At 40.2% G+C, this 26,865-nt stretch overlaps 1 protein-coding gene across 1 annotated transcript in view; it reads left to right on the top strand.

The window, feature by feature from the left end:
- CWF19L2 (CWF19 like cell cycle control factor 2) overlaps window positions 1-26,865 on the top strand; it is a 150,671-nt gene that overhangs the window by 79,947 nt on the left and 43,859 nt on the right. The window contains exons 11-12 of the mRNA XM_047070451.1: window positions 12,768-12,881; window positions 14,469-14,606. Coding sequence (XP_046926407.1) covers window positions 12,768-12,881; window positions 14,469-14,606 — 252 coding nt within the window. The remainder of the gene's footprint in view (window positions 1-12,767; window positions 12,882-14,468; window positions 14,607-26,865) is intronic.

Here is a 26,865-nt window from a genome sequence, read left to right as displayed (position 1 = left end):
CTGTAGCCATTATTTTTAGATCTTATCATTAGTTTTGTAACTTTGCCAAAGGAAAAGCTATTTTCTTTATGACTGTGCTCTGTAAGACTACTACTAAGTCACAGAAATAATCTTCACCATGGCTGTTAAGTATTATCCTAGCTGGAAGTGATGACCCATAGGCTTCAGTTACTGATTAGGAAACACCCGCTTGAATGACTTGTTGGCCATATTTGTTAACAAGCGCCATCCAGGTAGGTGTTTTGTTTTGTTTAATTGTTTTGTGCAGAGTATTCTCCCAAATGTAGTAACTTAGAGTAACTTGTAATTATTTTGGATAGTTGTGATCATATATGTATCAGATTGAATTTTGATATGAAGAATTCTTTTGAAGACTCTCTTATATTTTGAACCAAGACCGTCCAGAAATTACCGAAGCCATACCTAGTTAGTTGGTTTTCTTGGAGAAGGAGGAATGACCAAGGAACAAGCTCTCCCCTGTACCAGTTCTCCTCTGTTCCCTCAAATGCTCAGTAGTCTGCTGTCGTCAGCGTTTCATTGTTTTTGTGTGTTTTGTTTTGTTTTGTTTCTGTTGTGTAATTAAATTTAAGGGAAAAATGAAATGCTACTCCATATGGGCAATAGTGCGTCCTAAGATTTCTGTGTTCTCTTGAAGGGCTTGATTCTAATACATTGTTTTCGAGATTTTGGCGGGGGCGTGGCGATGGAAAGATGATGTCACATACTTATATTGTAGATTTGTAATTTAAGGGTACAATTTTAAGTTAAACAAATCAACCCCAAAGTAAATTTTATCCTTATATGTACTTAAAAATTACTCTATATTCTACTCTTGTAGTATGCATAAGTTAGTTATAAGAAAGTCAAATTTAATGTGGAAAGCCAAAAATAAAGGTTTTGTTTTGTTTTAATAATCAAACCATTTTATTGAGGGGCTTCAGGGAAAGGCCAAACAACTGGTAGGATGAGATCCAATGTCCTTGGCCCAGCTGTGATCTCCCCTGCTTTATAGTCCCTGAAAACAAAGTGCACTTTTCAATCTTGTAGTGCATAATAAGTGCGCACGTACCATACTCAGATTCTGAGTACAATAATTATAGTAGACGGTTGCTAATAAAGATTTATGTGGAAGAGAAAATAAAATGAGTTGAGTGGAACTAAACACTAAAAAACAAAAAAAACCTCACTTCAGAGGTTTTTCACAGGCAAAAAAACTTAAAAGAGAAAATAAAAATCATAGAAAAATCATAGAAAAAGTTTATGGTATTTGTTATGTTCCTGTCTGCCCAGAAATACCCAGTGTTTCATCCATGTGAGATTCTCCGAATTAAGTCTAAATAATAAGTGATAAAATATTTTGTTTTAGAAGTCTCTGTCACCTGAGCATTATAGGATATGTGTAATAAATAATTATTACATTAAGAAAACCACTTTGCTTCTAATTCCTTTAATAATATTTTTTATTTAGGTTCTGTTTCTAAATTTATTTAATTAAATTTCAAGATAGAAGTTTATTTTTCACGACAGCAATATTGATTGATGTGTATAGTATTATAACTGCTGCCATTATTAATAGTAATAGAGGATATTTTTTGAGGACATCCTGTGTGTCAGGACTTGTTTTGATTGTTTTATTTATAGAAATTTATTTGATTCTCATTAAAATCCTATGAAGTCATTTATCTTCATTTTCTTTGGATAAATTAAGTGCAGGATGATCTGAGTCTCATTTAAGTTTTTATTTGGTGGCAAGAAATGAGGTTAGGTGTGTGTACAATTTATAATTATTTAAAGTAAATAATAATTACTTAAAATAATTGCTTTGATGTAAATTGATGAACTGGTGTTTGAAATATAAAAAAAAAATCTGATGTTGAAACTGATGTCATATGTGCTGGTTATGCAAACTCTAAACATGGAAATTTAAGTTGCCTAGAAATGCTCACACAGTTAAATAGAAAATTTCTCTATATTTTGTATATGTGCTTTAAAAAGTAAAGTATGTTTTCAGGATGCATGGGTCGGTCAGTCAGTTGAGCATCTGACTTTTGATTTCAGCTCAGGTCATGATCCCAGAGTTGTGGGATGGAGCCCCACATCGGGCTCCACACTGTGTGTGAGTCTGCTTAAGATTCTCTCTCTCTCTCTCTCTCTCTCTCTCTCACTCTCTCTCTGTCTCTCTCTCTCTGTCTCTCTGTTTCCCCATCTGTCCCTCTACCCTGCTCACACTCCTTTCCATCTAAAATAATAAACTAGAAAAAAATAAAAAATAAAGTATATTTTTCTTTATTTTTTTATTGTTAGGTGACTTCTAAGTAAAAGTATAATATGTATTCTTTGTAGAAACATGGAAAATGCAAAAAAACTTAAAAGAGAAAATAAAAATCACACCAAATCCTACCACTTAGTGATTATACACTGATAAATACTTTAAAGTAGTTCCCTCTAGATTTCTTTCCTTCCTTTGTAATGACATGTTAAATATTTTTGTACGATTGGCAAGCAATGCAAAAAACACACAAAAATCTACATTTAAAAAATATTCAATGCTTCCCGTAAGTCTCTATCCATTATAACTGTGTAAACACATGCATAATTTACATAATTGTAATCTTTTTGGTCTTTTTTTAAAAATTCATTCTGTCAACATTTCTCCATGCTGTACAGTATTTATTATTAAATTAAATTGTAATTAATCAGCATATTTAGTGTCCCCAAAATACAATTTCTAAATTTTATTTTAGAAAAGGAGACTGAAGAAATTCAGAATGACCTATTTCTCTCTGCAAATTTGCCTGCAAAAAAAAAAAATCGTTTTTCTCTTAGCAGTTACTCAAAATTTTTGCCATTCTCCCCGAATTCCCTGGTTTATTCTTAGGAGTCACTTTGCTGTGTACCTGACTACAAGGTTGAATGTCTTCAGTGTCTGTCTGTTGTCTTTGTCCCCAGAAAACCAGTCTTTCTGTAACTCTCATCTGGCAGTGGGGACAGTGTTGTCATTGCCTTTGGGGTAGGTTCCTTCCCAGTGCTCATGGTCTCCTTCCTGTTCCGCCTCTGGAACAGTTCCCACCTTGTCTTGTATGGGATCTTCAGTTTCCCTCTGTTGGCCCCTTTCTCGTTATTGGCAGATGCCCTTCATTCGCTGGGCCTGTGACACGAACAGCTTCCTTTTTTCTTGGCGACTTCACTGTCCTCCTCCCGCAAACCAGCAGGGAAGGGAGGTCTAGGCATAGGAGCATGGGTGAGGGTGCTGATGTGAGAGTGAGGTGGTATGATGTGAAGACGGTGTGTTGTTCTGAACGGCTGCAGAGTGAGCTAGGAGCGAGGGAGGGGGAAGAAGAGGTTGGGTCATAAACACGGATCAAATCCCTGTTCTCGCCCTGGCTGTATCTCTTCACTTCGTGGTCCCAGTTTTCATCTTTCTGTGGATGATCTGTCATTGGAGCTCTGCACTCTGGGCTGAGCCCTAGACTCGCGTTTTCAGTTGTCTGCCTGACTTGTAAGGATGTACCATGACTTCAGAACCTATAAAACCATCCCCTTTACGGATGGAATTTTCCTTCTCTTTTTTAAAAAAAATTTTTTTTTTTCAACGTTTATTTATTTTTGGGACAGAGAGAGACAGAGCATGAATGGGGGAGGGGCAGAGAGAGAGGGAGACACAGAACTGGAAACAGGCTCCAGGCTCTGAGCCATCAGCCCAGAGCCCGACGCGGGGCTCGAACTCACGGACCGCGAGATCGTGACCTGGCTGAAGTCGGACGCTTAACCGACTGCGCCACCCAGGCGCCCCGAGGAATTTTCCTTCTCTTAATTGCATGCTCATCCTGCTGTTTTTCTGAGTTTAAGCCACAAAGTCCTGAATTCCTTCTTCTGGCAGCACATTCAGATTTCACCAAGTAATAGCGTTTTACCCCACCTTCCCTCCTGTGCACACCTCACCCTTTTCATTTCTCCTGTCCCTGCTGTAGTTCACTGCCCTGTCGTCCCTTGCTTCGAGTACGGCAGGAGCATCCCAAGTGATCTTCTTGCCATGATTCCTTTGCTTATCACAGTGTCCTTTCGATTGCCACCAGGCTTCATCTCAGTGCAGTTGTGGTACAGTTGAAAGAGCCCTGGGTTTGGGGAGTTAGAACCTCAGGTCATGTTTGACCTTCTTTACTACTTTAGCCAAGTTAGTTATCTTGAGACAAGGGCATTCGAAATACTTTTGAGAACTTTAAAATGTAATATAGGTACAAAATTTCTCTAAAACATGAATATGCCTTTACTTAGAAATCTTTAAGCAATACTGGATCTCTGTGCTTTGTTGTGGTTGTTTCCTTTACTTCTTAACCCTTTGCCATTTCATCTTTGTTTCCAAAGACACAGTTCATTTGTACCCAAGAACACATCTGTTTCTCCATCCCGTGTGATCGGGTACCACTTGATTTATACTTTATCTTACTTAATAGTCTAGTGGAGATTTCTATCAACTCCCTGTTTCATCTTTCTCCCCCTCTCCCTGACATTTAATTTATGAATTCCTTAACAGCTGGAACCATATCTTGTTCATCATATTAGACACATTCACACATTCATGCTGTTGGATCACATCATGATAAAAGTTAATTCTGAGTGGTAGGAATTCATTGATCAGATGGAATGGAATGAAATAGAATATTAAAAAAAATGAAAAGTCTGCAATGTTTTTGATTTACTTTTTATGCCACTTATGGCCGTATCTTTTCAGATTGCCCGAAATTTTATCCAAAAGCTGGATAGTATCATAAAATACATTAAGCCAGTAGTCAAAATTTGGCTTGGTTGTTGAGTCCTTAATAAGGTACACAGCCATTCTCAGGAAGTGTGCAGATTTTCATTTGGGGGAAAGAAATTTTTTTTAATCACAAAACCTATCATTTTTTCAGTTAAAGGAGCATTGCCAACTTACCTTTTCTTTGAAAAAGTGTCAGTGTTTACTAAAGTGTTAGCGTTTACTAAAATTTCATTTTTTAAAAACACTTCTTTTTTTAAAATGTTTACTTGTTTTTGAGAGAGAGAGTGGGAGAGAGGCAGAGAGAGAAGGGGACAGAGGATCTGAAGCAGGTTCTCTGCTGACATCAGAGATTCCGATGCGGGGCTTGAACTCACGAACCGTGAGATCATGAGGTGAGCCGAAGTTGGGTGCCCAACCGACTGAGCTATCTGGGTGCTCCTAAAATGTCCTTTTTACTGACTCATTTTATTAGAGAAATGGAATATTAGAAATAGCACATGATAGCACTAGTAAAGGAATGGAAATGGGATTTTAAAGCCAAAGATTTATATTGGATCCAGAACTTCATCATTTATTTTACGTGGTCCTTAGTATCCTTCCTTATAAAATATGGCTCAGTGATAGCCGTGTTACAAGGTTCTTGAAATCACATGAGATCTATTTTAGAACTTTATAAAATTAAATGAATATTAATTTCTTTTTTAAACAATTTTTTTAATGTTTATTTTTGAGAGAGTGACAGAGTATGAGTGGGGGGAGGGATAGAGAGGGAGAAACAGAATCCGAAGCAGGCTCAGGCTCCAAGCTGTCAGCACAGAGTCGGACGTGGGGCTGAGCTGAAGTCAGACACTTAACTGAGTCACCCAGGTGCCCCTATAAATATTAATTTCTATCTGGAAAAGTTGTCTTGGCTTTTTTGTTTTTAAGTTTATTTATTTTGAGAGAGAGTGTGTGAGCAGGGGAGAGGCAGAGAGAGAGGGACAGAGAAAATCCCGAGCAGGCTCTCAGCTGACAGCACAGAGCCCAACATGGGGCTCAGTGTCATGAAGCATGACACCATGACCTGAGCCAAAATCAAGTGTTGGACACTTAACTGAGTCACCCAGGCGCCCCATCTTGGTTTGTTTTTAATGAGGAAAAATATAAGGCAGTGTTTAGATTTTTTTGCTATTGTTGATATACTAAATCACATATATTATCCTTAAATTTATCTATTTCATAAGTGTCAGAATATTTTTTTTTTATATCTGAAAGAACTCTATCATTTTAGTGTGGAAAGATTCCAGAATGTCAGTCAACGTTAAAAAAAATTTCTCAATCTCCTTACCTCCTCTCATCCCTGCCCACCCCGGCAAATGCTGAAAGGAACCTGGTTAAAAATACAGCGTAAAGTCATGTGTTTTTTTCCTAGCTGGCTTCACATGTAAGGCTTACAAAGAAGCAACGATGAAAGAAGGAAAGGAGACTGAAGAACGGAATTGGCTTTCGTATCCGCCGGCACCAGATATCACGCTGGCTGTACAAAATATGTGCCTAACAAAATTAAAATCACTAGTGGTTAAATGTGTCCCAGAGAATCCACTGTTGAAATTGTGAACTGGAGTCTAGTCTTAAGTATTACTTACAGTTTTTTAGTAATGATCCTTCACGTTAATATTTGATTTTCTCCAGCTTGTGCGTGGTTAGTGTCCCTCCCACCAGCAGCTTCGTGGCGAAGAGGTTAGGCACCTCTTTACTGTACCACTTTGACGGGAAAGAAAACCGGGATAAAAACGTGCCTTTGGTCTAATGCTACACAGCGTGCTCTAGAAGAGTTCCACGATTAACGGGGTGGCTTGGGGAGCCGGGGGACGCGCTCGTGGAGCACGTTGCAGTCTGTGTGGGGCCCTCCCGGGTCTTCCGAAGTTCGGCGTCGAGGCGCCGCCTCCCGGTGGCCCCTGCGGCGCCGCCTGTGAGATCCCGGAGCGGCATTTCCGAGCTCTGACCGCGCGTGCGTCGCGCTTTGAGGCCTGCGCTCCGTGCGAGAGGGTAGCGATCGCAGACAAAATACGCAAAGAGAAAATTGGGCGACGTGTAAGGCGCTTAGAAGTTGAGACGGCCCTCTGTGGATGAGAAGCTGAACAGAAATCCGAAACTCTGAGGAGCTGGGGCTCGCAGGGAGCCGACTCCCCAAACAGGCAGCGCGGCCGAGAGCTGAGCGCATCCGAGAGGCCGAGCCCTAAAGTTCTCCTTCCGGCCTCTCCCTGCCTCATCCCTCCTGACGAAGGAGGCTGAAAAGGCCTTGAGTACTCGGACGTTAGCTCGCGGGAGACTGTGAAGGTGAGAGGTGTCCTTGCTTGGACTCTGTGAACCGTGCCCAGTATCACAGGGCGCGAGGTCATCGTAAGAGCCGGGAACCCCCGTGCATGGGGCGCACACTGTCAGAGCTACCGATTACTGACGGGTGAGAGGAGGCGGAGAGGCAGGAGGGACGAAAACGCACCTCTCACTGAAGCCCCGGGCGCTAGCGTACCAGAAAACATTAGTTTTCCCTCAGACAGACAGTAGAAAAGAATTGGGACGTAAACCCTCGTTGCCAGTAAATTTCAAACGGTAGTGCAGTCTTAAAAGGACTCTAAGTATGCGTAGTAGCCTCGCTTACAAGTACAGAATAACATTCTGAAGAGTAAGTGAAACAATAGATGAATGTGGAGAAGAAATAATGTCCTAGGAATTTTAGAGATGAGAAGGGGTAAATCCTAGGAAGGCCTCAGTCAGATAAAGAAAGGACTGGATAAATGAAAGTGAGCTAAAGAGTATAGCTAATATTTATTGATCACTCACTTTATTCCTAGGCGTTGTTTTATTTTTTTATTTTCATGTTTTAAATATAATTCATTGTCAAATTGGTTTCCATACAACACCCAGTGCTCATCCCAACAAGTGCCCTCCTCGATGCCCATCACCCATTTTCCCTCTCCCCCACCCCCCATCAACCCTCAGGTTGTTTTCAGTCCTTAAGAGTCTCTTATGGTTTGCCTCCTTTCCTCTCTGTAACTTTTTTTCCCCCTTCCCCTCCCCCATGGTCTGTTAAGTTTCTCAAGATCCACATGTGCGTGAAAACATACGGTATCTGTCTTTCTCTGCCTTATTTCGCTTAGCATAATACCCTCCATTTCCATCCACGTTGCTGCAAATGGCCAGATTTCATTCTTTCTCATTGCCAAGTAGTATGCCATTATATATATAAACCACATCTTCTTTATCCATTCATCAGTTGATGGACATTTAGGCACTTTCCATAATTTGGCTATTGTTGAAAATGCTGATGTAAACATTGGGGTACATGTGCCCCTATGCATCAGCACTCTGGTATCCCTTGGGTAAATTCTCCTAGGCATTGTTTTAAATACTTTGCATGTTTGATCCTGTAAATACCTTGTTATTTTATTTTACAAATGAGGAAAGTGAGGTAATTAAGTATACTTGGAAGGTTTTCTAATGAGGCAGGATTGGCGCGTGGGCTCCTGACCCTGGGATCCACGCCGGCATGCTCTCCTGGTGGGCTCTGGCCAGGAACTCATTGCAGAAAAGATAAGAGAAAACGTATCAAAGGTATTAAAACGTATCAAATGAAATTACTGAAATAGCAGACCAAAAGTAAGTAGAGGTTATCAAAAAACCAAGAAAGAAATTAATAGATAAGCCTTTAGGAAGGCTGATCAAGGGGGAAAAATAGAACACACAAAGAGTATTCAGAATTGAGAAAGAGAGAATTGAGAATTACTGAAAGGTGGACAAAACTGAGGCTGCTTGGAGTCTGTCTGGTACCGTTATGCGCTTAGCAAAAGGTGCTTCCCTTGAGCCTGTGCAGTCATGTGAATAACTGTACCAATTGAAAAATAGCCTTGAACCAGGATATGCATGTCGGTGAATGTAAAATGGCTTGATGTTCAGTCCTCCCATGGCCGTGGTTGGGAGCTTGTATGTACTGAGTAACCTGCTCTCTATGGACATAATTAGAGATAGAATAGGGATTGTTTAGAAAGCATGAAAATACCATGAACTGTAATTACTGCTTATTTATTGAAACGTTAAAAGATAGAAAATGGAAACAGGTGTTGTAGGGCCTTCAGTGATGAAAAACTTGCCGAATACCAACTGGTGGGAAAATCTGATGTAGTGAAAGTTTTCCTTTATTTACAAGATGCCACAAAAGGATTTTAAGCAAACATTTAGAATTTTTAAATACCAGCTTTGAAGCAAGGCCCTGAATGCTTTTTCCTTTTCTTTTTAATCAGCGTGTTACATGCAAATAGTGCTCAAAGGCTGATGTGAAAGAATGACGGTGCCTCGAGCCCTTTTCAGACCTTATCCTGGTCCTAAGATCCCAGTTTTAGTTCTTGGCTCTTTCTTCTGGCCTGGTTGTTTCATGTATTTTTCCATATTGTCTAGCTTCTTAACTGTGGCGGGTTATATCTGGTTTTCCTTGTGGCCCTTCTGGCCAGAAATGGACCTCCAGCGTATGTTAACAAAATGAAAGCGTACCGGGTCCCTTTCTTTCTGTCTGTGATATTATCAAGCAGTTGCAAGTTTTTATCTTGCTGTTCTCAGGTAAAGTAATCATTAAATGATTTTGAATTAGTTTTATCCCTTGAAGAACAATAGAGATCAAAGGTTAGCAGTCTTTTTCTCTACAGACCAGATAGTAAATGTTTTAGGCCTTATGGTCTATCCAGTCTCTGTCACAGCAACTCAATTACATAGCTCTTAAGCTGTCGTGGAATGAAAGCAGCTACAGACAGTATATAAATGGGTGAACACGGCTCTGTTCCAGTAAAACATTATGGGAACTAAAATGAGAATTGTATGTAATTTTTATTTGTCATGAAATATATTCTTTTGATTTTCCCTCAACAATTTAATAGTGTAAAAACCATCGGGCCAAACAAAAACAAGCAGCTTGCTGGATTTGGCCCACAGGCCTTAGTTTGTTGGCACTGGTGTGATTCTTAAATAAGCGCCGTGTTCTGTATTATTGTAGTAGCCAATGTGGAATTGCTTGTATTTCTGTCGTGGGAACCCAAAGTGGGGAAACCTGGTGTCCCCTGGCATGCCCGAGGAACAGAGAGTAGAAAAGCGTGGAGAAGAAGACCGTAGATGGGGCAGTGGGTTAGCTATGGGGGTAGAATTCATCTGTCCGAGGCATTTAGTAAGTACACATTGTTTTTGCCACTGTACCAGGTATTGTAGACAACAGGTAGTGTATAGCTTGGTCTTTGGCCTGGAAAAGTGGCAAAGACCGATAATTGTAAATAAATAGACAGATAGTGACTGAAAAGATTATGGTCTGGCAATACAAGTATGCCCAAATTTATGCCTACAGTTATCAACTGGATGGTAAATTTATAAAAATTATGAGGAACTAGAGAAGAAGTGTATTTCAGGAAGCCCATAGTATTTGAATTTGAAGGGCCTTATGTGTTGTGTTAAGGTGCTTGGCCTTTATCCCACTGTCTAGGACAGTGTTTCTCTGTGCTGTAGGATCAGATTTTTTTTTTTTTAATTTTCCAGCCCATTATGAACTAATAGTTTTATAAAATACAATAAAAATTATAGAAAAATGAAAAAAGATATTATAAAATATACGTCCAAATTTTAAGTTAGATTGAGCCAACATAAAATTACTCTTTAAGATTGCTGGAAACATTTATAAGCACCCAGGTTTTGTACTTAACTCCTCACAGGCTGATAACAAATATATTGTGGCTGACAATTCTCACACTGTCACTGGTCTGTGGGCCAACTTTGAGTGGTACTGATCTCTCCTAGCTAATATGGGGTCTCTGCAATTTTTCAGCAAACAATGACATAGTTATTTTTGTGTTTAGCATAATGAATTTTTTGTCAGCACAAGTGGTAGTTAGGTTTCTGGGTGGAAGGATGGAAACCAAGGAGCCTTGGAGTCATCAATGCTTGAAATGTAGCTCAAAGTGGAGGAGAAAGTGAAATTGACTCTTTTGATTCTCATTAATTCATGTACAGGATAATTCTTGCAGTAGCCTATAAACTTCTTGTAGGCAGGTACTGTATTTCTTTTAGTAACTACATAAGGCAGGCACTTCAGAATAATTAATGAATGAATGAATGCGTCAGAGAGGTGAGGCAGAACCAGGAAAGAGTAGAGTATGTATAAAACTAGAATAAGAAGAGTTTCAGGCTGAGAATATAATGAACAGAATCAAATACTTTCAAATAAACGAGGGTGATAATTGATAAGTATTTATTAGATTTAGTAATTTGGAAGTCCTTAGGGAGATCACTTTAGTGACATGATAAACTTAGATAAAAAATGTGTTTCCCATTTCTGTTATCCAGTAAGAGAATGAATAGAGATACCCTGTATTTAAAAAAAATTTTTTTTAACATTTATTTGTGTGTGTGTGTGTGTTTATTTATTTTTGAGACAGAGAGAGACAGAGCATGAGCAGGGGAGGGGAAGAGAGAGAGGGAGACACAGAGTCTGAAGCAGGCTCCAGGCTCTGAGCTGTCAGCACAGAGCCCGACGCGGGGCTCAAACTCACAGACCGTGAGATCGTGATCTGAGCCGAAGTTGGACGCTCAACCGACTGAGCCACCCAGGCGCCCCTAACATTTATTTATTTTTGAGAGACAGAAACAGAGAATGAGCAGGGGAGGGGCAGAGAAAGCCCCCGAAGCAGGCTCCAGGCTCTGAGCTGTCAGCACAGAGCCCAATGTGAGGCTCGAACCCACGAACCGTGAGATCATGACCTGAGCCAAAGTCAGACACTTCGCCAACTGAGCCACCCATGCGCCCCTCCCTTTTTTTTTTTTAATTTTTTTTTAAGGTAGAGATACCCTTTAAATATGACACATCATTAGGGCGCCTGGGTGGCTTCGTCACTTGAGCATCCGACTTTGGCTCAGGTCATGATCTGATGGTTTGTGAGTTTGAGCCCCCCGTGGGGCTCTCTGCTGTTAATGCAGAGCCCACTTGGGATCCTCTATCCCCTCTCTCTGCCCCTCCACAACTTGTGTGTGCGCATGTGCTCACTTTCTCTCCCCCTCTCTCTCTCACTCTCTCTCAAAAATAAATAAAAATATTTAAAATATGACACATTCTTAACTAATGCTAATTATTTGAAGAAGAAAAGTGATAACTTTAATTAGTATTGTATGTGAATGTAAGATCAGTATTGTATTTTTTTCTTTCATCTTAAAAAGGGAACTAAGTCTCTAAATGGAGTTGCAATTGATTTTTAATAATTTGTTCTGAGTTGAGCAAAAAATTGAAATGTGAATAATTTGGTTGGTCTTGTTTCAAATTGATCTTTAATAAAGCAGTTATCTAATATTTTTTATGTGATTCTTTGTTAGAACCTTTCCAGTAACATTCTATTTTCATCATAGAATAAAGTTTAATCTTAATCTGTACTGTACCAGGCAAGTATTTGGCCAGTAGTTTGTAGGAAAAAGATTATGGATTGAAAGTATGTGGGATATAAATTCTGAAGAGTCAGGGAACGGAAAAGCCTTTGAGGGCTGTTAATGGAAAGAATAGAAGTTGTCTGGAGCATCATTATAGCAGCTAATGTAGCAGTTTATTGTGTCCTTTAGTTGCTTTATGTCTTACAAACAAGTTTTAGTAGCATCTTTAAATTGAAGAAACACGCATTAAACATGATATCTATTGTCTAAATTATGGGCACTCCCATCCAGTGCATGTGTGAATATTGGTACTTGGTCATCTTTAATATTGTCTAGATGGAAACGTTATTTGAATTTTCCCTCTGTGATTGCTTTTCAAAAAAAATAAAATAAAATGGACTTTGGATATTTTCCCCCCCTTTTCTCTGAAAAGATCATGATCATTTTACATTACGGTGGGTAATGAAATTCCAGGCATCTTAAGATAAACTGTAATTTTTATGCTGTTTTTTATTATGAAATATAAATATTCAGTACTCTTCACAAGAATTTCAAAAGTTCTCTCTACATCTTTCCATAGAATGAAGACCAAGAAGTGGTCCTGGTCAGAACAGATCGGTCTGGAGGAGTGTGGCCTGTGAGCACAGCAGGAAAACCTCTGGAATCTACAGGAGGAAGAAGGAAGAGGCAGATGGTGTGTTTACCATATGTCATTTTTAATTCAGAATTCCTTTCCCCTCCTTGGCTTTGTTTGCATCAGACTACTTCAGAATATTTTCTAAAGTGTAGGTTTATACTACAAGCATTAGAAGGTAGTAAGTTATAGTATTACTTTTATTCTCAGGTATATCCCTTTGCATTGTACAAAATGGAATCTAATTCAACTGTGGGTTTCAAATGCGAACATGAAGTGTTTAAAGCAATTTTAATTTTGTGTACGTTGTTTTTGCCATTGTTTCTAACTTCCTTTTACATATTTACCGTAGCTCTTAGGGAAAATTTTGCATTAGCTAATTTGAGCCCTGGTGATGGGGTGTCGATATACAATAATGTCTTAATTATGTGGTTCCTGTGATCCGTTATAAGCCTTATTTTCTTTTCTATCTTCCAGCTCTACCAATTAGTTTTTAGCACTACCCTGAGGCTCTAGAGATGGTAAAAAGAGTGTATTCAGTTTTCCCAAGTTAGATTTTTTGTTTTAAATTTGGAAGATCATACAAACGGTAATTGGGTCCACAGAAGATTTGTTTGTTCATAATTTTTCTGTCATATGTTTACTATTTGTCTATTCAGTGCCTGTGCTGCTGGAGAGAGTAGTTGGTTCAGCAAATAGAGCGGGATAGATCCCTCCTCTAATGAAATGGGAAGAATTAAGGGTTTGGAGCAGAGATGGGGCAGGAGAATAGTAAAGGTTTGAATTCTGTGGAATGACGGAACTGGCTAGAGAGCCACAGATGCATTATCCGATGGCATCAAGGGCTCTGTTTGAGTTGCCTGCGGCCTAGCACTTGCAGGTACAGGGTAAAGAGGGCAGACACATTCATGTGGGACCGAGGTTTGCCTTTTGAGTGTAATGACAGGATAGGAGGGCCAGAAATTAAGGGTCTGGAACCAAGGAGTGATGTGAGATTTAAGCTAGTGATTTCAGGAATAGGAATGTTGGGAAAAGTACTGGGAATGTGCTTCCAAAGGTCTCAAAGAGGTTGAAGAGCGGGTTTTGTTTGGCTAAGGGAGTGTGATGATAAGGGACATATGGGAGATGTGACTTAGGAGAAAATACATGACACTTTTCTTTGCTACAGGTAGGTATGGAACCCACTGATAGAAAGACCCAGGACTGACTTAGATGAGAATCAGAGTATCAGCCTTGTCCCTGGCAGAGCTGTGTGAAATGAGTTTGCTCATACTTGCCCTCTGTTTTCGGTGTGCTCACTTTATCTCCGGATGGCTGTGCGCTTCCCTCCACAGCAGTCAGGAGTTACTCCAAGGACAAGAGCAGACGGGAGGGAAGAAGGTTAAAGCAATTCTGCCTTTCCCCCCAAACCCGGAAGTCAGATAATGCCATCCCTGGGGAAGAAGAGAGTAATGGGGCAGAAAGAGGAAGTGGTATTTGAATGGAAATTCTTCCAAACCGGAAACACATAGAAAAGGGATGAGCTGGAAGGAAAGCTTGTGATACGTCGTGGCATGTTGTACATTTAATATGAGATTTACAGGTAATTAAAAATACTTCAGAGACCCAGACCCATGTTTTCACTAAATAATGTTCATTTTCTCATAGGCTTCAACTCACGAAGGAAAAGAAAGGGTTAGATACTTTCACGATGATGATAATCTCAGCCTAAGTGATTTAGTCAAGAACGAAAAGATGGGAACAGCAGAAAATCAGAACAAACTTTTTATGAGAATGGCATCTAAGGTAAGATATATTCCTAGGATATCTTTCAGTTTTGAGAAGCTGGTTACTCCCATCTAGCAATGATGTATTTTTCACAGAGGTCTGTTCTTTCTGATCTTGATTTATTTGAATAAGTCAAACCCTTTGTAAGACGTTAGGAACATGCATTTGGAATTGATTGGGAAGTATATATTTGAGATTGATTTTGTTTTTATTTTTTATCTTTATTTATTTCTTTGAAGTTTATTTTGAGAGAGAGAGAAAAAGAGAGAGAGGGTACGTGCACGAGCAGAGGGGCAGAGAGAGGAAGAGAGAGAGAATCCCAAGCAGGCTCCATGCTGCCAGTGCAGAGCACGATGTGGGGCTTGAACTCTTGGAAATCAAGAGTAGATTGCTTAACCAACTGAGCCTTAGCCACCCAGGCACCCTATTTCGTTTTTAAATATAAGCTCTGGTTTAGTTTTTTTATGTATGCCATGAAAATGTTAATTGTGTATTTGATCTACCAGTTAAGGGAAAGTCTTGGGCCAGAGTTTAATGTTAGCAACATGCTGCTAGTTAGGTTGACCAGTATGTTTTGTCTTAATGTTCCTCCAGTTCTTCATAATGTTTACCACAAGGAATATATTTGAAGTAAGGTATTACGGATTATAGAGGAGGCATCTTAGAATAATCTTAAGTCTGTTTATATGAAAACTTGTATTTGAAAATGTTTTTTTAATGTTTATTTTTGACAGAGAGAGAACAGAGTGCAAGCAGGGGTGGGGTAGGAGAGAGAGAGAGAGAAAGAGCGAGGGAGACACTGAATCCGAAGCAGGCTCCAGGCTCCAAGCTGTCAGCACAGAGCCTGACACAGGGCTTGAACTCACGAGCTGTGAGATCATGACCTGAGTTGAGGTCAGATGCTTAACCGACTGAGCTACCTGAACACTTGTGTTTATATTTCATATTTAAATGAAAATGTGTATTAATACATCATTATGGTTAGTAGGATTAATATTTGTTGCAGATAGCATTCTTTGTTGCAGTCCCTTCCAAACTTGCCCACTAACATTTTTGATACGAGAGATATTTAAGCTCAGCTGTCTAACAGGGTTTGACTCCCCCGGAGCATCAGCTTGCTGTCTCTTTGCAGATGCAGTTTTCCTGGAAAACAGCTGTCTGCATTTGTTTACATATTGTCGAAGATTGTTTTCACTCCATAACAGCCGAGTTGAGTGAGTTGAATCGAGTCGAATGAGTTGAATCGTTGTGACAGAGACCTTATAGCCCACAAAGTTGAAATATTTGAAATACTTTGCCCATGCCTTTGTGATACCATTGGTTACTTTTTGGTGGTGGGCGTTTGGACCAGGTATCTGAGGTACGGGAGGAAGACTCTCCTGCCTGGTGAAAAACTTAATGGAAAATAGAATAAAGATAACTAGAGGTATCTGTGTATGTATATGTGTGTTGGGAGGAGTGACACAAACTTGGGTTTAAATAGAAATGGTCATTCTTCCCATCACTGAGAATTGTAAATTTAGCCCATAGGATCATTTCATTTCTCTTCATCTGGAGGGAAAGACTAGAAATCCATCCCCTAGGGTCTGGAATTTCATTTTTATGAAAGTTTTCTTCTCAGAAGTGGGGCAGACCACTTTATATGGAACTCTGAATTAAATACACTTTTAGTAATCTGAGCGTAGTACGTTCGGGTGTATACACAAAATTAAAAAAAAAAACACCTTGTTAAAAATTGTAATAGTCATTTGTTCACTTGTTCATTGAACAGCTGAGGGGTGCACAGTAGTCCCTGTGCTGGTGCTGTGAGTAGGGATCCGATGAGTTCCTCCCCTCCAGAGGCTTATGTTTCTAGTGGATGAGACAGAAAATGAACAAATAGATGGTATAAAATACTATATAACATAAGTAATATTACACAAATAGAAAATATTTTTGTAGGAAATAAAGCATAATCGGAGGTGATAGGCTGGTGTTTTCAGTAGAGAGTTGAAGGCAGGCTTCTCCCTGGAGGTGGTGTTTCTGCAGCCTGTGAACAAAGTCGGGGGGTGGGGTCCACATGAATATCTGGGGGGAGGCTATTCGTGCAGAAGAAACAGCACATGCAAAGGGTCCATAGCAGAGGTGAGCTTGGAGCATGTGTGACCTGACCAGGGGCACAGGGAGGTGGGACAGGGGAGCAGAAGAGGCGGGGGACACAACAGGTCTTACAGGCTGTGGTGTGGGAGCGCACGCTTTCGTTGTTAAGTGATGGGACGCCATTGTGAAGCTTCGTAGTAGGACAATGTCATGATTTGGCTTATGTTTTGTAGTTGTCCCACAATTCTTGTGTGTTCTGTTCTGTTTTTTTCATTTGTGGAAGTTTCTCTTGTCATCTTCCAGCTCCGAGGTTCTTTCCTCCGCTGTGTCTGGTCTGCTTACAAACCCATCATTTCTTCATTTACGTTGTAGTGTTTTTAGGCTCTAGAGTTTCTTTCTGGTTCTTAGAGTTTCCACCTCTCAGCTTACATTACCTGTCTGTTCTTGGTGAGCCTGTGCTCCTGGACTGTGAGCCTCACCCGTACTTGTCAGTTTGTTTTCCCTGCTTAGTTGGGAAGGGATGGCTGGGGGGGCTGGAGTCAGGTGCTCCCTTTACTTCAGGTGGGTTAGGCCATGATAAAGCCCCAGCAGGTACAGCTCTGGTAACATTGTTCCTCCTGAGAGCTGGGCTTAAGATGCACAGAATGTTCTGGTGTATTTCACAGTGGTGCTCCTCTCCCTGCCTGCTGCTGGAAGCGAGAGAGCACCTGGAGGTAAGGCTACACAACTGTGGGGACTTTATCCATGACTGGGTCCCCCTGGAGTTTTTAACTCTCAGACTTGTCCATTTTGTCCACACTGAGCCTCCAGCAATTTGTCAGCTAAAGCTTAGGTTTTCCTGGCCTGGCGGTGGTCCCCACGGAGCCCCTGCTCTGTGCACACAGATAGATTGTGATTCCCTGTACCCCCCTGACTGGCTCCCTGACTTTGGGGTAGAGTCGCTTTCCTGAGAGGCTAAGGAGAGGTGTTGATTTTTCAGCTTCTTCAGCTTTATACTTGTTTTTGGGGCAGAGTGGCAGCTTCTCAGCTCTTTAAATGCCAGGCTGGAGGGGCGCCTGGGTGGCGCAGTCGGTTAAGCGTCCGACTTCAGCCAGGTCACGATCTCGCGGTCCGTGAGTTCGAGCCCCGCGTCAGGCTCTGGGCTGATGGCTCGGAGCCTGGAGCCTGTTTCCGATTCTGTGTCTCCCTCTCTCTCTGCCCCTCCCCCGTTCATGCTCTGTCTCTCTCTGTCCCAAAAATAAATAAAAACGTTGAGAAAAAAAAAAAATTAAAAAAAAAAATAAATGCCAGGCTGGAAACTGCTGTTTTATTTTTGAAAGGATTTTTCTGGCAGCTCTTTCAAGAAGATGATGTAGGGAGGCAGGAGTGGAAATAGGGAGATCACTTTAGGAGGGTCTCGCATTAACTCAGATAGAGCCTGGGATTAGAGTGTAAACTGGTGAGAAGTGTTAGGCCTTGGGGCAGTGCTGATGCTATTTACTGAAATAGAAAACCCTGCAGGGGTCACATATCGCTGGAGGTAGGAGATGGGGAATACTCTCATACATACGTGATATATGAAATGCCCATGAGACATTCACATGGTGCCGTGGGCTCATTGCCATGGAGCTCTGGGTCTGTGTTGGCTCTCACAGATGCTTGGGTGCTCTGAACATTGAAATGTATATAGAGCCATGGGACCCAGGGAATTATTAAAGTGGCTCTGAAGACTGAGCTCTGGAGCACTGTGTGGAAGGGGACGAAGAGGGTTCCACAACTGATGCTGAGAAGGGGCAGCCACTGAGGCACAAGGAAGACAGGCCGTGGTGGTTGAGAAGCAGGAGAAGATAGGAAGGAGCCTGTGAATAACTGTCAGTTGCTTCTGAGAGGTTGAGTCAGATCCTTGAAGCCGGGGAGGTGACCGTTAGGTTTGGCATTGTGGGGGCTTCTGGAGACTCAGAGGGAAGGCAGAGTGTCCATGTGCGGAGGCAGATGGGCTTGTAAATATGTAGAAGAAGGAACGGGGCCCCCCCTCTTGCTGTTCCCCTTAGTTTAGTGAACACTAAGGTTTTCAGCTGGGAGTCATGGTGAAGAAGGGGACATCAGAGGGTCGAGAAGAAAGAGCGAAATGGTTTTTGAGAGAAGCTGTGTGAAGTAAAGCAGGATTGCCAAGCAGTACTGAAGGTCCATCTGAGGTTTACAGTTATAAATTTAACAGTGAACATGGCAGGGTGTTCGTGTGGTTTTTTTCTATCATGTTTGGGTGGAGACTTAGTTTTACTGAATCATGATATAGTCATCATGACTTGTTTTGTATTTTTCAGATTTTACCACCATTGTATCTTGCTTTAAGGGTGCAGATAGTAGACCATGTTTATGTTTTTTTTTTCTCTGTTTGTATATTATAAGATCTTTTAGTAATATTTGTATTGGATAGGGTTGTTTTTAGTACTCACTGAGTTGACAATGATCATGATCCCTGAACATCTAAAATCTTTGATTTTTTGAAAACTCGAGTTTACTAAGCTAGAACGTTATAATAGGTACTGTAAAAATTCACAAATGGGATGTCACCAAATGGCAGAGTAATGGCCATCACCTCCATCCCCTCACAGAGATCAGCGATCAGGTGGCTAACGTGACCAAGGAGAGCTCTAGACTCTGCATAAAACCTTCAGCAACACAGTGGGACAGAAACACGGGAGAATGACTGCACAAGATGGGAAAGAGGACAGCTTCACTTTTGCTTGGACTGTCCTGTCCCCACGCTGGCGTTGCTCAGCACCGAGAGGGAACACTCCAGCTAGGAAGAGTTCCTGTGGCAGGGAAAAGAGCAGGGTGAGTGACCAGCTTCCCTAGTGTTTCGTGGCACCACGTGAAGTTCCCAGTTCAGTTTCTGCCCACCCAGGGGCCGAGAGCAGAGACAGAGAGACAGCTAGGAACAGGGGAGAAAAGTAGGGGCCCCCAGGAGCAGCCACACTGTGGATGACTATGGTTCCCAGGGGTCTGTCCTGCAGACAAACCAACAGCATTTGCCCCTGGAGAGAACAGTGAGTGCTGCCTCTTGCCCTGGTGTGTAGCTCTTGCAACAGCCCTTGCAGCCTCTGTGGGCCCCCCGGAGATTCTGCCGAGGATCACGTGGTTGTTGATGGCGTGGACCCCGGTGACTTGAGCCAGTGAGCCACTGCCCTCCCCAGGCTTGTTGCCACCATATGCCCTCATACTTGGCACCCTACACCTTTAGACCTGAGGTCACCACACACCCCAGCATGCCCCTGCGTGCAGATAGACATTTTCCCTTACTGCAGTCCATAAAGTCTGGAAGAGAGGACTGCTTTTTCAAATGCACATCTACACAACGTTGTAGGGATTGTAAATAATTAGAGAAACATGACTCCAACAGTAAATATCTAATTACCATCACCCACCAAAAAAGAAGATAACAGGCATTACCTGATGAAGAATTCAAAATAATCGTTTTAAAGATGCTCAGAGAGCTGTGAGGACATTGATAAGCAGTGTAATGATATCAGGAAAACAATACAAGAACAAAATAGGGAGTTCAACAAAGAAACAGAACACAAAAATAAACCAGACATTTGTAGTGGAAGAATACACTGAGTGAACTGTAAAAAATTCAGTAAAGAGCTTCTCTCGCAGACCAGACCAAACAGAAAAAAGAATCAGCTCACAGAGAATTTGTTTGAAATCATCCCATCAGAGGAGCATCAAGAAAAAGGATGCAAAGGAAAGGAAGAAGGCATATGGGTCTTAAGGAACACCATAACAAATAATCTGCATCCCTGGAGTCCCAAAGGAGAAGAGAGGGAGAAAGGGATAGAAAGCTTACATAAAGAAATACTGGTTGAGTACCTCCCAAAGCTGGGGAGAGATTTGCACTTTTAAGTTCATGAAGCTAATAAGCCACCCCAAAATTTCAATCCAAAGTGATCTCCTCCAAGACACTATTTAAAACTTAAATTGAAGAAAAAAAGAATTTTAAAAGCAATAAGAGAAAGAAAAATTCTCTCCTACAAGGAACCCCTTTAAGTCCTACAGTGGATTTCCCAGCAGAGTCCTTTCAGGTCAGGAGAGAAGGGTTTGGTACAAACGCTGAAAGAAAGAAACTACCAACCAAGAATATTTCATCCAGCAAAGCTGTCCTTCAGAAAGGGCAAGATAAAGACTTGAGCTTGTCACCACTAGGCCTGCCTTCTAGGGAAGGCTGCTAATTAGTGACATGAAAACATAGGAAAATGTACAACACCCTAGTAAAGGTAAGAATCTAGTCAGATACAGAAGGGTGTTAACCACTTAACTCTAGCCTAAAAGTCGAAGGACAAAAGTGTTAAAAATAGTGATAGCTACAATAATTCGTCAGTAGATACACAATATAAAAAGTAAAGTGTGGCATCAAAAACATGAAATGTGGGTGTTGTGGGAAATAGTAGAGTTTTTCTGTGAGATAGAAATTGTTAGCAGTTTAAAATGACTTCTGTCTCTAAGATGTTTCAGGTCAGCCTTACGGTAACCATAAACCAAAGCCTGCAGTGGAAAAGATGAAGGGAACCAGTGTGTCCCCCTGTGGCCAGTCATCCATTCACAGAGGAGGACAGCAAGAACGGAAGGAAAGAAAAAGGAACTGCCAAACAGCCAGACCCATTCACGAGATGCTGCTACAAGCTCTCACCTGTGAACAATTACTGGGAGTGTAATGGCTTAAATGTTCCACCAAGAAGGCAGAGAGTGGGTGAATGGATAAAGAACCAGACCCAACTATCTCCTTTCTGTAAGAGACCCACTTCAGCTTTAACAACACAGATAGGTTCAAAGTGAAGGCATGGGAAAGAATAGTCCATGCAAACGGGAACTAAAAGAAGCAGGCGTAGCTCCGCTTCTACAGACAAAATGGGCTTGAGGTCAAAAACTGTAACTGGACACGAATAAGGTCATTATAAAATGATAAAGGAGTCAACTCATCAGAAGGAGATAATAATTGTAAATGCATAAACACCCAACATCAGAGCCCCTAAATATGTCAGGGAAATAATAACAGATCTAAGAGTGCTAGATAGCACTACAGTAATACTAGAGGACTTCCTTCAGTACCTCACTTTCATCAGTGAACAGATCATCCAGCCAAAAAAAAGCAAGAAGGAGACATTGAACTTGAACGACACTTTAGATCAAATGGACCTAAGAGACATATACGGAACATTTCATCCAACAACAACAGAGTGTGTCTTCTTCTCAAGCACACATGGAACACTGTCCAGGATGGAACATAGATTGTTATATCACAAAGTTAATCTTAAGAAATTGAAAAATATAGAAATGATGGCAAGTACCTTTTGAGACCACAGTGGCATAAAACTAGAAACCAGTAATGAGGAAACCTAGAAAATTCACAAATATGTGAAAATGAAATAACACACTCCTGAACAACGAATGGGTCAAATGGAAATCAAAAGGGAAATTAAAAAAAATATGGAAACAAATGACAGTCTAAACAGAATATACCAAAACTGATGGGATGCAGCCAAAACAGTGCTAAGAAGGGGGTTCATAGTCCTAAACCATCTACAGTTACAAAAAGTAAAGATCAGAAATAACAACTTACCTCTTATACCTCAAGAACTAAAAGGAGAAGAAGGAGATAGCAAAGACCAGAGCAGAAATAAATGAGCTAGGGAATAGAAATACAATACAAAAGAGCAAGGAAACTAACTTTTTTTTTTTTTAAGATAAATAAAATTGACCAACAATTAGCTAGACTTAGCAAGAAAAAAGAGAGAGGACTCAAATAAATAAAATTACAAATGGAGGCACCTGAGTGGCTCAGTCGGTTAAGTGTCTGACTTCAGCTCAGGTCATGATCTCGTGTTTGTGGTTCGAGCCCTGCGTTCAGCTTTGTGCTGGCAGCTTAGAGCCTGGAGCCTGCTTCAGATTCTGTGTCTCATTCTCTTTCTGCCCCTCCCCTGCTCGCACTCTGTCTCTCTGTCTCTCAAAAAATAAAATAAAATGTTAAAAAAAATTTTTTAAATTACAAATGAAAGAGGAGACCTTTCAACTGATGCCACAGAAATATAAAAGATCATAAATCAGATACTGTTATGAACAATTACATGCCGACAAACTGGACAACCTAGATGAAATGGATAAATTCCTAGAAATAAGCAACCTACCATGTCTGAATTGTGAGGAAATAGAAAATCTGAACAGATCAATAAAAAGTAAGGAGATGAATTCATTTATCAAAAACCTCCCTTTAAAAGCCCAAGGCCAGAAAGAAAAGGAACAAGTGGGCGCCTAGGTGGCCCAGACGGTTAAGCTTCCAACTCTAGGTTTCAGCTCAGGTCATGATCTCAAGGTTCGTGAGTTCAAGCCCCGCATCGGACTCTGCACTGACAGTACAGAGTCTGACTGTGGTTCTCCCTCTCCCCCTCTCTCTGCCCCTCCTCTCCTCTGTCTCTCAAAATAAATAAACTTGAAAAAAAAACAGAAAAAGAAAAGGAACAAGTAAAACTGTCTCTGTTATTTGCAGATGACATATTATATATAGAAAACCATAAAGATTCTACCAAAAATGTGTTACAGCCAATCAACAAATTCAATAAAGTTTTAGGATCTAAAATCTATATATAAAATCAGTTGCATTTCTATACAGTAATAATTAACTATCAGAAAAAGCACATTAGAAAATTCAACACTCTTTTATGATAAAAACTCTCAAGAAATCGGGTATGGAAGGAACATACTTCAACATAATTAAGTTCATATACGAGAAACCCACAGCTAACTTCATACTTAACACTGAAAAGTTGGCAGTTTTCCTTCTATAATCAGGATAAGACAAGAAGGTTCACTCTCAGCATTCCTATTTGACATAGCAGTGGCAATTCCAGCCGGAACGGGTAGGTCAGAAAAGGAAAGAAATGGCATTCAGATAGGAAAGGAAGAATTAAAGTGTTCTCCATTGAAGATGCGATCATGTATTAAAAAAAAAAAAATGCTAAGGACTCCACCAAAAAACTGTTAAAACTAATAAACAGTTCAGTAAAATTTCAGGATACAAAATCAGCATGTAAAAACCAGTTGCATTTGTATAAATTAACAATGAACTATCTGAAAAAGAAATAAACAGTTTTCATTTACAGGAGCACGAAGAGCGGTGAAATACTTGGGAATAGATTTAACCAAGGAGGTAAAAGATCTGTACACTAAAAACTATAAGACACTGATGGAAGAAATTGAGGACAAATAAATAGATACCCCAGGTGCATGGATTACAATGGTTAATGTTAAATTTTCCATACTGTCCAAAACCATCTATAGGTTTAGTGTAGTCTCTAGCAAAAGTCCATCACCATTTTTCACAAAAATTGTAAAAGCAGTCCTAAAATTTGTATGAAGTCACAGAAGACCCCAAGTTGCCAAAGCAATTTTGAGAGTACAAAGTTGGAGACATCATACTTCCTGATTTCAAACTATAGTACAAAGCTATAATAGTCAAAACAATCTGGCACTGACATAAAAAGAAACACAGACCAATGAACAGAATTGAGAGCCTAGAAATAAACCCTCACATAATATGGTCAACTTTATTTGGCAAGAGAGCCAAGAAACTTGATGGGGAAAGAATAATCTCTTCAAAAAATAGTGCTAAGAAAACTGGATATCCACATGCAAAAGAATGAAATTGGACATCTGTTTTGCACTTTTCACAAAAATTAACTTGAAATAGATTAAGGACTTAAATGTTAAGACTTAAACCATAAAATTCCCGGAAGAAAACGTAGGGAAAAAGCTTCATGATGTAGGTCTTGGCAATGATGTTTTTTTGTTTTTTTGTTTTTGTTTTTGATAAGACAAACCAAAAGCACAAGCAACAACAAAAAAATTAGCAAGTGGGACTACATCAAACTAAAAAGCTTCTGTAGAGCAGAGCAAAGGCAGCCTATAGAATGGGAGATAATATTTGCAAACCATCGCTCTGATAAAGGATTACTATCCAGAATATGTATAAAGAGCTCATACAACTTAACAGCCAAATAACAAACAGTTCAATTTAAAATGGACAGAGGACTTGAATAGACAAATTTTTTCTAAAGACGACATTTAAATGTCTAAGAAGTACACAGAAAGATGCTCAACATCAGTAGTCATCAGGGAAAAGCAAATCAAAACCACAGTGAGATATCACCATACACCTGTCAGAATGGCTTTATTGAAAGGAGAAGAGATAATGTTGGTGAGGATATGGCGAAAAAGGAGCCCCTGTGCACTGCTGGTGGGAATGCAAACTGGCGCAGCTGCTGTGGAAAACAGTATGGAGGTTCCTAAAAAAAATAAAAATAAAAATAGAACTATCCTACGACCCAGTAATTCCGCTTCTGGGTATTCATCCAAAGAAGATGAAATCACTCTCTGGAAGACATTTGCAACCTTCACATTCACTGCAGCATCATTCACCATAGCCAAGACGTGCAAACAACCTAAGGGTACATTGATGGATGAATGGATAAAGAAGATGTGATGTGTATGTATTTGTGTGTGTGTGTGTGTGTGTATTTCAGTAAAGCTGTGAAAAAATTATCAATGGTATTTGCCTTAAAAATTCCATTCCTGGTCTACACACACACACACACACACACACACACATACACACACACACACTGGAATATTAGTCAGCCATGAAAAATCCCTAAGGCATTACTGCCATTTGTGATGTTGAATGGACCTTGAAGGCATTATTCTAAGTGAAATAAATCAGGCAGAGAAAGACACATAGTGTATGATCTCATGTGTAAGTGGGCTCTAAAAACATCAAACTCATAGAAGCAGAGTAGAGTGATGATTGCCAGGGGCTGAGGGGTAGGGGAAGAAGAGGAGACGTTGAACAAAAGGTACTACGTTTCAGTTATAAGAATAAGTTCTGGAGATCTAATGTCCAGCATGGTGACTATAGTTAACAGTATTGTTTGTACACGTGAAAGCTGTCGTGACAGTAGTGCTTTAACGACCTCACTGCAGCAATAACAATGGTAGTGACGTGAGATGTGCAGTATTAACTAACCGTATTGTCGTAAACATTATGCAATATGTACGTATCAGATCATCACATTGTACACCTTAAACTTACACAGTGTGTGTGAACTGTATCTCAGTAGAGCTGGGAAAGAATTTTATCAATTGTATTTCCCTTGAAAATTCCATTCCTGGTCTGCATTAGCTACAACGGAAATTTTTGACTTCCAAAATAATGTCCCAATTTTATAAAATGACAAATTTAGGATTTAATAGACGTACAAAATCATCCTTATTAAATGGATTTATAAATCTTCCCAGGGTAGACAGTTAGCATTCAATAATAAATGTTTATTTCCTACCTTCTGTTCATTTTTTACATTTTTCATAAATAAATACTGTTTTTATTATATGATTTAGATATTACCAAATAGTCTTTGGTAGAAATCAGCCAGAACTGGTAACAATAAGTAAACTTACAAGCCAGATGCATTTTTGAGTGTGAAACTGATAAACTTAAAACCCAGGTTTTTAAAAAAAAATCAGTTATGTATTGTTGAATTTGTAGTGGTGTTAAGATTGTGACATGGGCGTTTTTCTCTGAGCAGATTGTCTTCTGTGTATTACTTGATGGAGGTGTTAATTTCGTTCTAGCGGCTGAGGAGATACCATCCCACCCATCTCCCTCCTGCGCACAATCCTTTTAGCTTTTTCCTGTTTTTTTTTTTGTTTTTTTTTTTTTTCTTTTTGGCTCAAGATTGATTTGTATATGATAGCAGAAGGAAGAGGTTGGCTTTTCATAGGAAAGGATGAGCTTTTTTTAAAATTTTTTCATGTTTATTTTTGAGAGAGAGAGGAGTGAGAGACAGAGCATGGACAGGGGAGGGGCAGGGACAGAGGGAGACAGAATTTGAAGCAGGCTCTAGGCTCTGAGCTGTCAGCCCAGAGCCTGACATGGAGCTCGAATCTACAAACCCTGAGATTATGTCCTTAGCCGAAGTTGGATGCTTAACCTATTAAAGCCACCTAGGCGCCCTGAAAAGGATACGCTTTTTAAGAAATACACAAGGTAATGCTAGACCCTATCTATATGCAGTAGAGCTAATGGAATGACAAGGTACTATAAAAATACTGGTTTGGGGGTGCTGAGCCTGGGTGGCTCAGTCGGTTGAGTGTCCAACTTCAGCTCAGG

The sequence above is a fragment of the Lynx rufus genome, unplaced genomic scaffold, assembly GCF_022079265.1.
Source record: "Lynx rufus isolate CCGP_SWC_20201006 ecotype Redwood Valley unplaced genomic scaffold, mLynRuf1.p SCAF_9, whole genome shotgun sequence".
Classification (NCBI taxonomy): Eukaryota; Metazoa; Chordata; class Mammalia; order Carnivora; family Felidae; genus Lynx; species Lynx rufus.
This window is presented reverse-complemented; position numbering and strand designations above follow the sequence as displayed.